General features: G+C 44.8%; 2 protein-coding genes across 4 annotated transcripts; both read right to left on the reverse strand.

Annotated features, from left to right (window-relative positions):
- Positions 1 to 2,637: 2,637 nt before the first annotated feature.
- On the reverse strand, positions 2,638 to 4,365 carry LOC128720238 (E3 ubiquitin-protein ligase RNF25). Its single transcript, XM_053813897.1, has 4 exons — positions 4,358 to 4,365; positions 4,129 to 4,197; positions 3,201 to 3,897; positions 2,638 to 3,129 (listed from the first exon to the last, which is right to left on the reverse strand). The coding sequence occupies exons 1-4, from the start codon at positions 4,363 to 4,365 to the stop codon at positions 2,638 to 2,640; spliced, it is 1,266 nt and encodes a 421-aa protein (XP_053669872.1).
- Positions 4,366 to 8,297: 3,932 nt separating this feature from the next.
- Positions 8,298 to 16,104, reverse strand: LOC128721567 (mobility group protein 1A-like). 3 transcript variants are annotated; one of them, XM_053815333.1, is made up of 3 exons: positions 15,992 to 16,104; positions 10,558 to 10,766; positions 8,298 to 10,443 (listed from the first exon to the last, which is right to left on the reverse strand). In XM_053815333.1, exons 2-3 carry the CDS (start codon positions 10,705 to 10,707, stop codon positions 10,258 to 10,260), a joined length of 336 nt encoding a protein of 111 aa, XP_053671308.1. In that variant the 5' UTR covers positions 10,708 to 10,766; positions 15,992 to 16,104; the 3' UTR covers positions 8,298 to 10,257. The 3 variants fall into 3 exon arrangements, with proteins under 3 accessions (XP_053671308.1, XP_053671310.1, XP_053671309.1); XM_053815335.1 differs by having other exon boundaries at positions 10,558 to 10,722; positions 15,992 to 16,052; XM_053815334.1 differs by lacking the exon at positions 15,992 to 16,104 and adding an exon at positions 14,193 to 14,270.
- Between the last annotated feature and the right edge of the window lie 1,072 nt (positions 16,105 to 17,176).

Here is a 17,176-nt window from a genome sequence, read left to right on the forward strand (position 1 = left end):
GGAGCCGGTGATTGAAATTGGTCGGCACGTGGGTCATGTGCTGTCGCAAAAGCACCGCCTGTTTGATGGGGGAATCGAAAAGTTACCGTGGTGGAGTGCACGAGCCTTTCTTATCGTGCAATTGAGTCTCTCTTTTCCACGGCAGAAATCGTGCCATGACTCATCAGGGAAGCAGCTTTACCTCCCAAACCCTGGCGACGTTGGATCGCATTCAAATTATCACCCAAACTAATGATGGACGCCCTTCTTTTTAAATTATTTATGGTGTCCTTCGTAATGACAACATTACTCACTGCATTCCTGCATGACTCCGGCCATTAGTCCTGTTCCACATTGTCCTCATCCTTCCGTGTAGAAGTTGTTAATGACCTGACCCTACAGACTAATGGAAGGTTTTTCATTGAACATTATTTGTAACGCTAAACAACTTGACTTTCGTATTAAGCAGCTCACGTGAAAAAATAAGCTTAACTGATAAATAACTAACGAGACTAGCGAGCAAAAGAGACTATGAAAAACTGATAACAGACTAAGCGATATAAAATGAACGCATCTAGTCGCAGCTAATTTAATTCAAGGGGATTCATTTATTTCTCTATGTGCATGAGACAGTTATTCGTTTCTTCATTGTATTTTTTTTTTTACCAAATTATGTTTCATTGACGCTTGCAGCTGCCATCACATCTTCTTGCAAAATTTTACACTTTTACTGAAATGGTATCCATTATTTTATGTCCTTGCTACAAATCGTATTTGACCGTATTTCTTGTTACTGGTTCCGATTAGAATATGTGTTCCACTAACATTCTTGTTTTAGTTTTTATAAGAAAGAACATTGTTTCCACCGTATTATTTGCTTATATTGGCTGAGACTCGAAAGGACTTCTGCCGAGTTTTTTTTTCTTCAAATTTCATCTTTTTTTTTTGCTCGTAAAGACCGCGATAAAAGGTTGCCCACCTTCTTGCCATACTGATACGGATAAGCATCGCCCGTCTAGGATTGCTTTCCGGTACGTTATACGATTTAGTCTAAATTTACTGCCCTTCGAGATTCAAATATGCCCCTTCACTCAACACGTGACGGTACATCGGTACATCACTACCATGTACTCAACTCAAGCTTTCTTGTGCCAGCAACTTCACATACACTTTAGTGGGCTATTCTTTTATGTTGTTTTGTTTGGCACGCAGGATTCGCGTTTGATGTATGTTTTAAATTACCATTTCCAATTACTCACCCGATACAAACGGCTGCTCCGGATACAAATCAGATTCTGCGGAATCTAATCTACCGGCGACGATACGTTAACATCCTTCTCAGCAGCAGCGCCTGGTAAGTTGATTTGATTTGTCAAACGTCTACAAAAAATTTAAGAAATAATAACTCGTCAAGCGTAAAACGTTGACTTTAAGCTTAAACAACCAATCGTTAGCTTTTAGGGATTTTTCGTATTGCTCTGAGTTTTTCACGCCTATAGAGAGGTGAAAATTTCGACCTGTGTCTTTTACGCTTTCAAGGATTACCGCACAGTGGCGAGCGTCATCGTCTTGGCATATAAAAAAGGGACATTCGCTTTCCTTTCCCTTTGTACGTTCGAACTTAACTAAATCTTACTGGTGTACTAATAGACAAAAAGAAAAGCTCTCTCGGTTGAACACACAATTAGTAAACATTGTAATAAATAAATACACATCTATCTATCTGCTGTCCTGCGGCTGCTGTTGCTATTGTAGCTTGCACTTCTCCCTCGAAATGGTAGGTAAACTTAGCGTTAAATCACGGTACACGTTCCACACCTAAACCTAAACTAAACCCAACCGCAGGTGGGACGAACCTAACCGAACCACAGGACACTCGTCCCCAATGAGGCGCCTGCGAACGAAACTCGGCCACGCTGGGCACACTAAATAAGTACTAACGTATGCTACTCTAAAAAAACACAGCACCAAACGGTGGTGAACGAAGCGAACACATTGGTCTACCAACGCCTTCCACCTACGCTGCCGCCGCTCCACTAGCTTAAAGTACGTACTCCTCCAGCAGGACATCAATATTATCAGAAAGTGACACCACAGCACATTCACGATACACACGTTCGCTTCCTTCGCGGGAAGCTTGCTTCGTCCTGGACATTCCCTCGTGTCAGTGGACTCTGTAGAACGGCTCGTTGGCCCTTGCAGCGTATCCGGTGATCGAGCGGTAGCGTAAGGAACCGACACCGTGGCGTGGTGTCGACATCGATCAAAAATTCTACCATCGACAGCAATTATGCTGGCTAGATTACGATTACGTGTAGTGTAGATTATTGTGGTACGAATAAGAGTAGTTAGGAGACTGTCTGTGAAAATCTGCGTACGGTTCCAGTGCATTAAATGTTATATTAGTATCATCGGCCTCATGGCGCGGTTATTATCCATCTGCCGCTGCTGCTGTGACTGCTGCTCCTGCTGCTGCTGCTGCTGCTGGTGATGGCGCCGCTTTGGCAAATGATTATGTTGATAATGGGTGGCGCAGATGTACGCCGGGTGTTGCGATGACAACACACCATCATACAGGACCAATAGTGGCCGGTATGATTCCTCCAACGCTTCCCGCTGAAGCGTATTGCACTGAACGTGTTCCGGGGGCAACAATTGTCACCTGGCATCCGATGCGCAGGGACTCGATAAATTTTTGGCCGCACCACCGGCACCGCTCGACGTGCCCGCACCAGCACCCCCATTCGATCCACGTCCCTGCGCGTGCTGATGGTGATGATGATGATGATGATGATGGTGATGATGATGCCGCTGATGCCGTCCGTGATGGTGATTATTGTGCCGCCGGTTACGATGTCCTCCACCACCACGGTGATCATCACGTCCGGAGCAACACGGATCGGAACAGGCGTCCGGATCCTCGCTAGCATCCGTGCCATTCGTTAGCGTGTTAGCATTGGCAGTTTGCGTGTTACGATGGCGCCCGTTCTGGGTCGAACCCTTCGAGCTTGACGAGCCTTTGGCCGCCTGCTGCTGTTGTGCGTTCGAGCCATGCTTCTTGCTCCCAACCGGGGCGTGATTATGTGGCTTCCCGTCCGGAATCACCGCCCCACCAGGACCATTCGCAATGTCGTTTGTGCTTTTGGAGATCTATCGATGGAATAAAAAAAAACCCTTTAGTGCTACACATCGCCATGAACACGTGCAATCATCATGCTCACCTCGCCGTTAGCGGGTTCCGTCTCAATAGCTATCACGTTGCCCTCGTCGGCGTCCAGATCGATGATGCCACCGCGGCTCTTCTGGTGCATAAACAGTCGGGTCATTTGTGCCTGCAGCGACTTGAGCGCATCCGTCACCCGGAACTTGGGGGCATTCTCGCGTTCCGTCGGTGGACGGCAGCGCATCAGCGGTTCCACCTCGACGTCGATCGGTTCCCGGCAGACGGGACATTGCGCCTGGAACGCTTTCGTCTCCTTGCGCTTCCAGATGGGCAGCTTGTCGAGCTCCTCCTCGTAGTTGCGCTTCGACGCATTGATGTGACACGCCAAGCAGTGGCTGTGCAGGTAGTGGAAGCACACGGTTTTCGTGAATTCGTCCCCCTCGAGGAACCCGTACAGGCAGATGACGCACTGGCCCGACGGCAGGTTGCTCTCCGTCAGCTGCTCCCGGATGATGTCGATCAAATCGAACACGACCGGTTGGCCGATGGATTCGGCCAACTTTGCCTGCACGGCCCGGTCAATTTGCCCGATGATGTTGTCATCCAGACCACGAGGATTCCTCAGCTTCACATTCGGTCGCACATCCGGATAGCCAACCGATGGCATCACCTGCAGCGTGATGCAAACGTACTGCGAATCGACCTCCTCACCGACGGTCGGGAAGACGGTCGTTTCAATCATCTCCGGAAAACCACTTCACGGGTGGGTGGGCATGGACCAAAACCGGATGTCGAGAGAATGGAAAAGAAGAAGAAGAAAAAACAAAACAATCCGTCATATTGTGCAACATCAACCAATCACCCACATACCCGCGCACACACACACACACTGCTTGGTCGAGGACACACACACGCACTCCGCGGATTACGGGGACACAAATCAATAATTCTAGGCTATCAACATCGCGTTTTATCTCGCGACCTACCTGGCAGTTTTCGTGATGTGAACGTCCTCCATCAGAATTGCCTCCAGGGACTCGATCTCGTCAAGCAAGCTGAAAATACACAGCAGCACAGTCGATTAGAAATCCTTTTTGCCAGGCCCCTTTACCTCAGCTGGGTGAAATATATTAGCGGATGAGGTTTAGCGAACCCACCACAACCGATAGCCCGGTTTATTATCGGGCTTTTCAGCGACCGATCCGATATACTTACGCATCCATCCTTGAGCCAACAATTTTGTGTCCGCTTTTCGGGCTGAAACAGGGGGGCCAGGCCACCACAACGAGCCCGTCGATAAGATTTGCAACTCACAGCAGGCAACAAGGCTCTCGAAAACTGCACTCCGCGATGCGCGCCCCCAACACATACACTCGCAGGTCACGAAAGTGCAAGGATCGCGCGGCCGAGCTTCGGCTAGCAAAAAGGGCAATCCTTCGCGAAGGGTAATTCACACTACACTCACACACGGGTGGGAGGCACAATAAACCCTGCTCTCTTGGCAAGCCGAAACTCGAAGGTGTCCTGTTGCAGCCCCAGCCCGTCACCGGGAGTCCTGCAGCCTTTAGGCGCACACGAGAGAGAGAGAAAGAGAGAGACAGAGAAGCCCGAGAGCGAAAAAATCAATTTCGAATACCTCCGCAACACACCCGCGCGCGAACGTGTAGCACTTCAGCGCATAAAACCGGGCGAGCGCGGATCCTTGCGAAAATGTTAAAACAGAAAAAAAAATCTCTCCGGTCGCATTAAATAAAGGACCGTTCCTTCTTTTCTCTTTCGCTAAGCCGAACGTATGTCGTACACGAAAAGAGATTCTTTATCTTTATGGAGGTTTTCCGATGTGAATACGCAAACGTGTGCCACGTGTATGAGAGCCTTTTGATTATTTGTGGCTTAAAAAAGGGTTCATTACACTGCTTTTTCCGAAAAACTGTTCAATTCCTTGCTCACAACACAATACCGACCAAAACAATCGTACACAAACACTGCTCACACGATTTCGCCTTGACGTAACAAACGTCAGCAAAGAAACGTTCAGGTTTTGAGGTTTAAATTCGCCTGCTTCGAATTGCTGGCGCCCGTTAATAGAAAAACGTAATATAATAAAGTACTTTGGATCATTTTCCGCATGATCTATGATGGTTTATACCGGAGATTTAACATACCTGAAGAGAAAGCGACAGTTTTGTTCCTATGTCCTTACACAAGTCCGTTACCAATATGCAATGAAAGCGGTAAGTTTCGCGTGGGGGGCTGCCTTCAATTTAAAACGGAGTAACTGCACGTGGTCTCGCTGTACGGTGAAAAAGAAGCCTGGCATTACGGTTCAACATGTAATCGCAGATAAACGAGAAACGGTTATTCGACATTCTTTATTTTTTACGTTGTCTTTTCTTTCGTACATCCACAGAGCCTTTTAGTAGCTGACGAAGTAACAAAATCATAGAACCTTTCACGACGAACCTCATACGCGCATTATATGAAGGTACATGGTACCACCGCACACGTGTGTTAGCATCTTCTTTCTACTTATTTCCTTGAGCTACAAGAAAGTGAAAGGGAAAACGAACAGGCCGCAGATCGCAAACACTCCGTCCGATAGATAATTTTAAGCTACCAATATATCATTCGTGGGCTACCGTTAAGTTACGGGCCCTTTTAGCCTGTAAAATGCCACGGAGAGTTTGCTGTGCACGGAGTTCGTTTCGTTTTCTGTTTTGCACTTTCGTTTCTGCCATTCGTTATACAGCTATATTGATCCTTACTTCAACAATTTTTAGTTACGGGGCGTTTGTAGGATGGTTCATGATTTTTGCTACGCTTAATTTCGCATCGATACAAACTGTGGTTCAAAAACTTTTGTCCTAGTTTATTACGGAGGAAAACCAGAGGCTAGGTCGCATTTCTCTGCCACACCTTTGGACCAGTTATATATCGTCGGTTTGTAATTCCTACCGTATCTAGTAGTGCGTGTAGGCGGAGTGTGAATTTGTCTAATTGTCCGCCAAATTGTCTACGGGGGTGAATAAAACAACATAAACGGGACACATAACGTTTGTGGAGGACAGTGTAACAAAGAATTTCGAGACATACAATTTAGATGAGCATCAAACCACGTCGATCGCATTATACCGAGGAACAAACCACTCTAGTAACAAACAAATGAACATAGGACACAACATAAAACGAGCAAAGAAACGAACCAAGGATACTAATGATGATTGCACCAAACACGACAAGACAAAACAACATCACATACTATTACTTTCTTTCGATGACCGCGGACCCAACCTGCATCCACCCGCCACCCATCCAAACCAATCACAAATCCATTCCAACCACCTCGCAGATGTCTAACTGTTTAGCCTATCGATCAATTTCAGTGTTCATATGCGTCATAAACAGGAAAGGAATCGCGTTATTACATAGCTAAGAACCTTCATGATTCACATTCATGGCAAGATAGAAAAATCAGCAAAATTGTCGAAACAATTGATGTTCGTTCGCCCACGTGACTCTTTGAAAATCAGTATCAACATGTAACCCAGCTCTGAAGATAGTAAAAAAATGCACTTGAGCAACAAATAACACACGTTCAATCCTATCCCAGCTTATTCTCATCCCTTCCAACCTATGGAGAGGATACACATCCCAGAACATTTCCTAGAAAGATGTGATTAGAGCTACCATAATAGTTAACCGTCCGTCTTCGAAGCACACGCATTTTTCCAACTCCAGTTCCCAAGCACGTTTAACACGTTTCAAATTAGGAGATCTCTAAGCCACTAAATTTAAATGCATTTCCACTAGTAACGTAACAATACAAACTCCTTGGAAATGAGCGTATCTTCTGTTTGTTTTTTTTTTTTTCTTAATTCCTTGCTAATAAAGAATTATTTAATGTTTTATTGGACTTTTTAACTCTGTTGTTCAAATTTATCAAAAACTAAACGGTTAGCACATGCGCTCGCACCGTCATTGAGGCATGTGCACACGCTGCTTTCCATGGCATACTGGGGGGATTTAAGATTGAGTTGCATTGAATCAATCAAAGATGGCTAAGAACTAGACTGCGTCCTGCGTTGCTGCTGCAGACTGCACTGGCCTCAGGGTCACTAATCATCGCTCGGGGAACGACGGAGTGAGATTTCTTACGCTCTCTCTTTCTCTCTCGCACTCTTCACACGAAAAAAGCTACATAAAATGAGTTATATCCGTTTTCAGATGCTACGCGAGCCTCTCGCAGTTCCACAGGACGTTCTAGTGGACCTATACGCGACCTGTTGCACGAGACGACCTCGAACTACCGCACACAGTTGGCTAGCTGCTAGCTCGTAATCCCTAACTAGATTCTCCCCTCCCTTCTTATTTCAGAAAAATATGTCCTTCCCTAGCGAATTAATGGGCGATAGAAAATGATAAACTGATTTTAATACATTCCTGACGTGTGTCAATGTGTGAAGGTGTGTATGAAAATGTGTATGCATTAGATCAGTAAGTTTGCTTTAGTCCATTGTTCGGGAAATTCACCCCATAAATGATGCTACCTTACAAGAAAAAGTAAAATAGAATGCAAACTTTTCCATTCGTGTTGAGCTAAATACCGAGCAGCAAACTTACAGAACTAACATGTTTTGTGTGGGTGTGTGTAGATTATTCGAGATACTAAAAAAAAGTTGTACGTAAAAACAGTGTATCGCTTCATTTGGTTACACTTCCTTGCTGATGTATAAAGGTGTATATCAATTATGATTCCCCTTCCTTAAACTGTGTTCCCTAGATTCCTACCACTAAGAATAAATTTATCTCTTTCGTAAAAGTGTTGCATTTTGTCTCATTTTTATATTATTTTGTCACTCTCACTTAATCGATTGAAAATTAAAACAAATATATAAATTTAGCAGTTATGCTTTTGTCAGATTCGAAAAAAAAGTGCACACTGCAGACCACCATGCGCATCACTACTATTCATTCTCCTTCCTTTTCAGCTTCCTCCTGTCCACTTTCCTTTCCTCTTTTGCATATTCTCCTTCGTATGCTTCCACACTCATTCCTCCTCCTGCATATATTCATTTCTCTTTCTCCTTTCTATTTCCTCTCTTATTCATCTCTTTTTACGCTCAGTGATCATTATCTAATCACGGCCTTCCTTGAAAAAGAAACAAAAAAACACGAAAATTAAGGAGATCAATTGGCAATCAAATTTAGTATGGTAAAAATGCTTTTAAGGATTCGTTGTGTGTGCCACAAATCTAAAGAGTAAACAAAATGAGGAAATCGTCAGGAGAGATGCCTGGGGCTGGTAGGTGAGAGGCGTTTTTTGTTCGTTTTCAAAAATAATATTGGCAAAAAGGTTCTAGAGGCTCGTAAAATAAAACAAACATAATAATATAGATTACTGTCGGTTAGTGGCTGCTTTTCTCTACTTTGCGTTGGATGTATATTAACTGATTTCCAAAAAAACGTATGCTTATTGTTTCGTTCTTCGTCGAAATGCATCGTGCCGTGTTTTTACGCGGGTAGAATACTAAACTAGCAACGAAAAACGAAGGACATTTGCTTCCACGAACTGGAGAACTAATCTGAAAACTATATTACCGGCTCGAGGGTGCATTATTCATTAAACGTGTCGGTCGGTGCTAATAAAAATACGACGATCATCATTCACCTAACAGCATTAGAAGAACGGAGTTAGGCGAATCGTCACCTCGTTCGCAATATAATTCCTCTAATGTGGAACAACACCATTTCGTATGATAAAAATTTTCCCCTTTTTCTTCAGCTAGAGCTTTTTCTTGACGAACAATTTTTCGCGTCGAAACGCACGCTTTTCTGATGCTATATCATTCAAAATAACTATGTGGCGGTTTTGTGATGGAATAAATCGGTTTAAAATGCATGATGAAGCAGGTGGATGCTAATGAATTGAGAAGCTAATCCAGAGAAAAGCAAGCCGCAGAAGCGATGCATCCTGCACTTGATTTCATTCGTCGATGGCGGATTAGCATTGATGTGCATTAAGGCAGAACAGGAAACGTGTACAATGAACACAAACGAGAAATTGTTATCCAAAATCTATTAAGACTATGTGTGCACGTGTACGCGAACATTTCAATACAGAATGGGCTCGTGGACAAAAAGATAACACCACGCCTCATATACACAATTCGGTAGGTAGTTATTTTCTTCTCTCTTCCCATTCTCTATTTTTTTTCTCTAGCACACTTTTGGTCAACATTTAGCAACACACAAAATTCATGTGGATAGTTTTTAGAGGAAAGACGTACACAAACACACATATATGCACCGCAATAGTGCGTTCTCTCGGTCGATCGACTAAGATTGATGCGCACCTCCTGCTGTGCAGTAATATGCTGTAGATTGGAAAGGTTTCATAAAAAATATTCCCCAAAATAGCGAATCACCAACCAAAACAACATCAATACCTCTCTGGCTCCTGCTTTTCCCAAACAGAGCATTTTCGATACTACCGAAAAGATGTTTCTGGCTATTTTCCACAAGCAGGGCACTCCCTCGACTACACAAAACGTCTTTTTACTTGTCGGAAGAACCGCTGGCTGGATGTTTGGAACCCGTCAGAATAAAACTGTTATTCGATTTCCCATAAAATGCGTTGGCCTGGTTTTTCTAGGTTTTTCAATAGGTAAAACTCTATTTTCCAATTGTCATTTTACGTTTAGTTTGTTTTTTTTTGTTTTCAATTTTGTGTAAAGTTGTGTGTGACGCGGTGGCAATGGCGAAAGAAACAGTATCAGTAGTAGTAGTGGTGTTAGTAGTAGCAGAGAGAGTTGGGGGAAAAAATTAAAAGGTTAATCAACTATCGAAAGCCTTTTTCGGGTTACTTTACTTATACTGGAAACGCAAATCTGGGTGGGAATACTGGGACAGACGTAGAAGAGACAAGACAATATAGGGTAGAGAAAAGAGGGAAAACTAAGGAATGGTCACTTCAGGAGAGATCTGAAGCAGTAGCGGCGTTTTGTTGGGTTTTTGTTTGTGTAAGAGGACAGAGATGCTGTGATTTGTTGTTGAAGTAAGGCCCCGAACATTTACACAATAAATTAAAAATAATTATTTTAAGGTTAGTGATTAGTTCAGTCGCTCTCATCCCCCGACTCGTCATCTTCATCCTCCGAATCCTTCTTTTTGCTCTTTTTGGCAACTTTCTTTGCACCTTTCTTTTTCTTGCCGCCGACATCCTTGCTGCCGCCGTTTCGCTCGAAATCTTGCATCTGTTTGTTGTACTCATCCTTCATCTTGGCTGCTTTGTACTCCCATTCCTGTTGGGAAGATGGGTAAAACCGAATAAAATCGGCGGTTAGTGCGTTAGTAACCAGCAATCCCTAGAACATTCATAATATGTAACGCTCGGCAAACAATAAAACGATACTTACGCTCTTGTCCTTCATTCCACGCCACAGCTCTCCGCCCTTCTTGGCGATTTCTGTCACTTTGATTCCAGGGTTTTCCTTCTTGATCTGTTCTCTGGCAGAGTTCAGCCACAGCATGTAGGCGGACAGAGGACGCTTTGGTTTCTCAGCCATTTTTAACGCGGTGTTCTTGGTTGTTGTTAGGTTTTCGTCACAAACAATTTAAAATATTCCTGTACAAACGAGTACAAATCGAACAAAAAAATTTGTTAAATTAATATATTTGACATTGGCATACAATGTAAGGAATTTAAAATATGCAACAGCATGAAACGAGTGAACTGCATGAAAATATAACGCTGTGGCGCTTATTCGGAGGGCGAAAAGCCTACATTCCTTTCACCTTCCCTCCATTACTGAAACAAACAAGCCCATCATGATATATATGCTTTGCGCATTAAACAATTCAAGTACCGCGCGGGTAATCTATCTCTCACAATGACGACAGTGGTCAATGCTACGGGGGACACTGTTTAAAAGCATGAAAATGCTCTCTCCCGATCAATGACCGCATTATTCAAACCGTCCCTAAAAACGCATCGTAACTCCCCTATAGCGCTCGTTGCCACGTGAGAGAGAGCGCACGAGTAGCAAAAGGAAAGCATTTTGACAATAATTCCCACGCAGAAGTTCAAAATCTGTGTAATATCGAAACACACCAAATCAATTCGAAATAGAACGGCCCTTGGGCGAACAAAAAAAAGGCACACCGAGGGCGCCACGCTCTCTCATACGCACGCACTCTCCACACACCAAAATGAGTGCCAACCTCGAGAAGAAAATATTATAAGATGATGACGTTGATGGCATTTATTGCTGATGTGTCCTGTTTGCGCTGCTCCCGCAACCGATTGGCTGTTGCTACTGCTGCTTCTGCTTCTGCTCCTGCACATGCTTTCCATCGTCCCGCGCGCGTCAAACACGCGTGGTGTGTGCGTGTAACGGACGGCTAAAGAGCTGAAACCGTGAAACGGCACTGAAAACCCTCTGACCGAAACCCACCCCCCATCCATATCATCATCATCCCATGCTGCCACTGGCAAAACGAGACACACAACACAAACAGGGACCCCAGCAAGGAACTCGACACAAATGTGGTATGCTCGCTCTCTCGTAGTTCCTCTTTTTCGGGTGCTTGTTTCCCTCTCGTTCGCTCTTGCGTGTCGTTCCCATTCTGCTCATCCATCGATATGTCGTGCACGCTGCCACCCCGCCTGTTCCACCGTTCAACATATTTGGTGGTGATGGGGGGCCTATTTTGCTCATGCTGATAAATGCTACTTTATGCGCTCTTTCTCTTCCCTGCTTCTCTTATTCCTCCAATCTCCCCTTATTCAACATTCCCACGACGAGTGGCTTCTCTCACAGAATGGAACCGACGCAGGTTTTCAAAAAGATGATGCGACGCGCACACGCAGCTGCTGCCGCTGGGTTGCTTACCTTCTTCTTTAACACTGAAGTCCACTGAAGAAAAGGTTCTTACATAGGAGAAACGTGTCCGATTCTTCCGTCCCCTCCCTCGGCCACGACCAAATCAATCCCAAAGCTTCCCTGCACTTCATTTAACTCATACAGAAGAGTCGCGCCATTGGCTCGAGAGTCCAACAAGAGAAGCAAACAGCCCCGCGATCCTGACGTGGGGTGTTTTGTGCTGAGCGCAACCGTACCTTCTTATGAAATATCTGATGAAATCGGAGAACGTCGAGAAATCGTCGGTAAAGCAACGTGCGCGACAGGAAGATAGTAAGGTAAAGTAACACGCCATAGCTCTTGCTGTCTGCTGAGAGCAAACCAACTCCCCCCCCATCCCTACGCTTCCGTTTCATGCGATTTTCTTTCGAGTATCTTATCCGTCCGGTAGCGTCGTCGTGAGCACTTGGCAATCGGTTCTGAATAAGCGTGGAAGGAATATATTCATCTCTTCTTCACCAAAAACACACGCCAATTTGCAAAGACGATAAGTTAATGAACCACATCTCCCCGAATTAGGACAGATATTTTTGAGAACCATTTCGTAACCTTATTCCGGTTATTGTTTGGGGAGAGTCTAATTTTTGTCGTCTTTGTAAAATGTGCTCTAATAATTTATTAGGAAATTATATTCCTCTGTACATGTTTTTAAAAAATCCTACAATGTGTAACAAATTCTTCACAAGCTGAATTCGACCTCTAGTCAACGTTGCGTTTCAAACGAATGCTTACACAAGGCCTACTTTTCACCATCACACCAAGCTAGCAAAGGGTGTAACGCTTCGGAAAAATGCGCGCGCTTTTTAACTGAAGTGACGACAGACGAATACATGGGTAAAGATGCCCAACCGTTGTGGTAAACGGATGTTGTCTCCTTTTTCCAAAGGCTTGCATATCTTCAGACACATAACGGAAAATTTAAAAGAAATGATGCAAAACGCATTTTGAATGGGCTTATTTCATAAGAAAAGAAGGCAAAACAATCTTCCACCATTGCACGCTCGTTTTAAGTGTTGTCTTTTTGGATGGTGTCCTTTTTCGAACAACACGCACAAAATGGAGGACCCGAAAGAGAAGCCTATTTACATCACCCGAATGTTGTGTAACACACAGAAAAGACTACAATTCTTCCACCATTCCACGCACGAGAAAGATTTGGTTTTTTGCAAGCGCACGAGAAAAGATTTAATTTTTAAAAGAAATAACTTGAAACCATCCTCATTCTTCCCTGTGGAGAAGTAACGCGTTACGCACGTTTCGAAGAGGCGTTACTTTCTCGTCGTTCATCAGAAACCCGTGAGTTCGCGGGCTTGCTTGTGTCGATGATGATAGCAGACTCGCGCGTTCAACGTAGGAGCTAGCTTGCTTGTTGGTATTGGAGAAACCGCGCCACAGGTCTCATTCGTCACTCTTGTGCACGCTTGGATTGGGCCGTTAGAAAAATCAAATCGACCTCGTTGATCCGGGCACGAAAAGAAAAAAAACGTGTGAAACGAAGCGCGTTTCTTAGAGCGTCACTTACTAAAAAAACGTCTCTAATTGGTTATCCCTTTCCGGCAAAGATCCTCTCTTGCACAAGCTAAAATAACGAACTTATACATGAAAAGCCGTTAGAAGTTAACCCGCACTTGAAAATGCCGCGCAGATGACGCTTGCTTCAACACAACACTAATTTTAGGAAAAACCGACGCCGATGATTTCCGGCACCACGCGCGCATCCGAGGACCCCGGGGAAATCGGGCTCAGCTTTTTCCTCGAAAAATGTCATTGGAAGGACATCAGTTTGTACCGATTGTTCCATCCCAGTGGTGCCAGAGTTTGCTGAATTCCAACGGCGGCATAAAGCCACTCAAAATCAAGCCAACACAGCGTGCGTGCGCGTCATACAATTTCACCCACAGGGATCCGGCCCCGGTGGAACCGTAGCGGAGCGCGCGTGCACGCACACAGAAATAATCCAAGAACAACGCACACCAAAAGTCGGCGAAATCACACAACAAGGCCCCGATGCCGGTCGATGGACGCACAATTCAAATTTCAACATTAATTTACAGCGTATTTACGTGCCGGCCGTGTTTGGAAGCAACCGTTAAAGGTAGCATAAAGCCTGGTAGAAGGTTAGCACTTACTTTATGTTCACACTTCAGCACTCGAAAGCCACCAGATACTTTCGAGAAAACACAACCAATTCGAACAACTCACTCACTGCAACTGAACGGCGTTGATCGCAGTAAGCGCGTACGAGAGCGCGTTCCAACGCCACCAACGGTCACGAGAACTCACCCTTGGCTGCCAGCCTGGCTTGAGAGCATGCTGAGTGCCAGCCAGCACGTACGCACACAAGCGCACCCCGGGGGTTCAGGTACTGCTGCGCGTTGCCGTTGCTCGCACAAAATCGCTCGCTTACCGGAACACGGGACCCTCTGCGAGGCACGCATACATACGCGTTTGCATCGAAACCGCATGAATCGACGGCGGAGTTGGCCTGTGTCCTGCTCGCAACGCGGCGTCGGTAGCCATTTGCTTTAGCCCCGACAGAAAGAGAGCCTCCACTGTTAGCACAGAGTGGGCAAGCTCAAGCGCTGCTCTGGCAAAAGGGCCCATTAAAGAGCGGGAAAACAACCGACCGGAATTCGCTCGGTGGCCGTTACGCGGGCGCTTCTGATGGCCCCCGTGTGTTGTGTGCCTACGGAGTTACATTTCAATCCGAAAAAAATGGCACAATTTCTGCCACCCAGCCGGGATTGGGAGGCTTTTCGGAGAATTGATTACATGATATATTCCCGGTGCAGCCTCGATCAATGTCGCACGAAAGCCTCCGAAACGCCTGCGTTATTAAAATTGTGGTTCCATGCGCCGCCAAAGCCGTTGCATCGCAGGAAAGAAAAATAAAATGGATTTTTCTCGTGTCCCTCGCTGTTGTATTTATGTGAAAGTAAACGATATAGAACGAATCAATGGTACAGCATAAAATGCCCACCCAACACGATGCTGTTGGACCACAAATTACAGTGAAAAAAATCCAACAGCACAGCATACACACGGGCAAAGCACGCCGCCATTGATAACCGATTTCGAAGGCAAAATTCAAAAAGTCTACCGACGCCTACGGGCGAGCTATACACAGCCAGGTCCTTCTTCAACGCCTGCTTCCTATAGCGATTGGAAGTCGCGCATACAAGCGTGAGAGCCAACAGCGAGCCAGCACCAGCGCCTCTTATCGTATTAGCGGTGAGTTCCGTTCCTTCAATGAAAAAATTCCTCACACAGGCGCGCGCGCGAGGTGAGAACCACGGCCGCCTTTGCTTGGTAGCCGTGTGCTGGGCCCACGGTAAAAGATGGACGAACGTTCGCTTCTAGTACGGCAATATATGGGAAAAATATTTTGGCGCGAAACGAGCCAATTTCGTGAATTTTCCACCGTACACCACGGGGTACCGATGCCAATCGATCGGGGGTGCGAAAATAGGACGATTGTGGAAGAAAGTTCACCCCTCCGGTGCGATCGGTAGAGGAAAATTATTTTTCAAAAATCCACCCATATTTAATGCGACCGACGGTGGAAGCCATAGTCCGGACCGCCTCAGCCATGTTGGCTTTCGATGATTTTTTCTGTTCCGCCAAAGATAGCGGACAGCCGTGAAATGCGTCGCAGCGGGTGCAAAAATACTTCAACTAAACTATCTCATCCACCACCGACCGCGGCCGGACGTAATTTACACGAATTCGGCCCGTTTTGTGAGCCGCCGCGCCGCCATACATTTCCAATATGTCGCCATAGTAGATTTTCTAAGCGAACCCACGCCAGCGAGGCGTTCGGAAATCGGCGATTTTTTACCCGTAAACCACCACAGATTTTTGCGGTCAGCGCGAAAAATACTCTTTGAACATCACCACCATAAGTCGTAGAAGGGGATTTTCGACTCACCGGAAGAAGATCTTGGAGAAATCAGCCGCACAAAATGCCTAATTTATGACCACTTTTTTTCCTATGGACAGGAAGAGCACTTACTTCACCGAACTGTACTGCTAGAAGCACTTCGAAGAATCGAAGACAAAAGGGAAAGCAGCTTTGTCTGCTTCGCCGTGCACCCAAACCTGGCGCGAACGAACTCACTGACACTCGCGCAGCCTACTGCCAAGGTTCACTGGTGTACGTGAGCACTCGTGGCCGAGTGGTCTGGTAAACGTCAGTTTTTTCAAAAACACAGCCGGCATTATTATTATTTACGGCATAATATTATACATGAAACAAATAACAAAACTATCTCGCGGGCTCAAAATTTACCAGCTACGGTAAAGAAATTAATTATGAAAGCAAACGATCGTTGACAGTATTGCATGGTCATTTCCCTGATTTTTAGGCTACTTACTGTGGGTTGTTTCGAAGGAAAGCCTCGTATTTTTCTGCAACCCAAGCCTACGCCGTCAGGGCATCCCCAATTAATTTATGATAAAGCATGCAGCGAGATAGCCGATGTTATTTACGCAAACAATGTTTCAAATGGGTTTTAAACTCATTTCTTATTTACATTTTCTTGCTATGCAGTTTATTTACACAGCATTATTGAGAAGATAATTGAGACATTTAATGCTTTGATATAATCGTTGTAGCACTCATATATTTGGCTGTAAAGTTAAAAAGCTTTATTATGAAAGATTTTATGAAGGGCAATTTAAAAAAAATTTAGAATCTATTCTTGTAGAAAATGAATACATCAATAGGTAGGAATGTATAGTCCATGGTTTGACTAAAGGACGCACAATCAGTTCGTAAAGCAGTATATTTTATCACTATTAATATAATATTAGCTATTTACTGTATAAATTAACTTGCTACGTTTATAGTAATACGTAGTTTCTCCAAATTGTAAACTGATTACCCACGAAGAGTTCGTTGCGGCGATTATCTTGTGCAGCTTCATGTTCAATTTTGGCGCCAAAATCAGAAACCACATACGTGGAAGGAACCTGAAATACGATATTAAGAGGCTACGGCAGGTAGACGTTTGCTGCCTTTTTTCCTTCACCGACTTAAGAGAGTTAAGTTAAACGATCATTTCAATACAAACATTATAATATACATTCCTTTTTCTGAGCATTTTCATATCTT

Source organism: Anopheles nili, chromosome 2, assembly GCF_943737925.1.
Source record: "Anopheles nili chromosome 2, idAnoNiliSN_F5_01, whole genome shotgun sequence".
NCBI classification, from domain to species: Eukaryota; Metazoa; Arthropoda; class Insecta; order Diptera; family Culicidae; genus Anopheles; species Anopheles nili.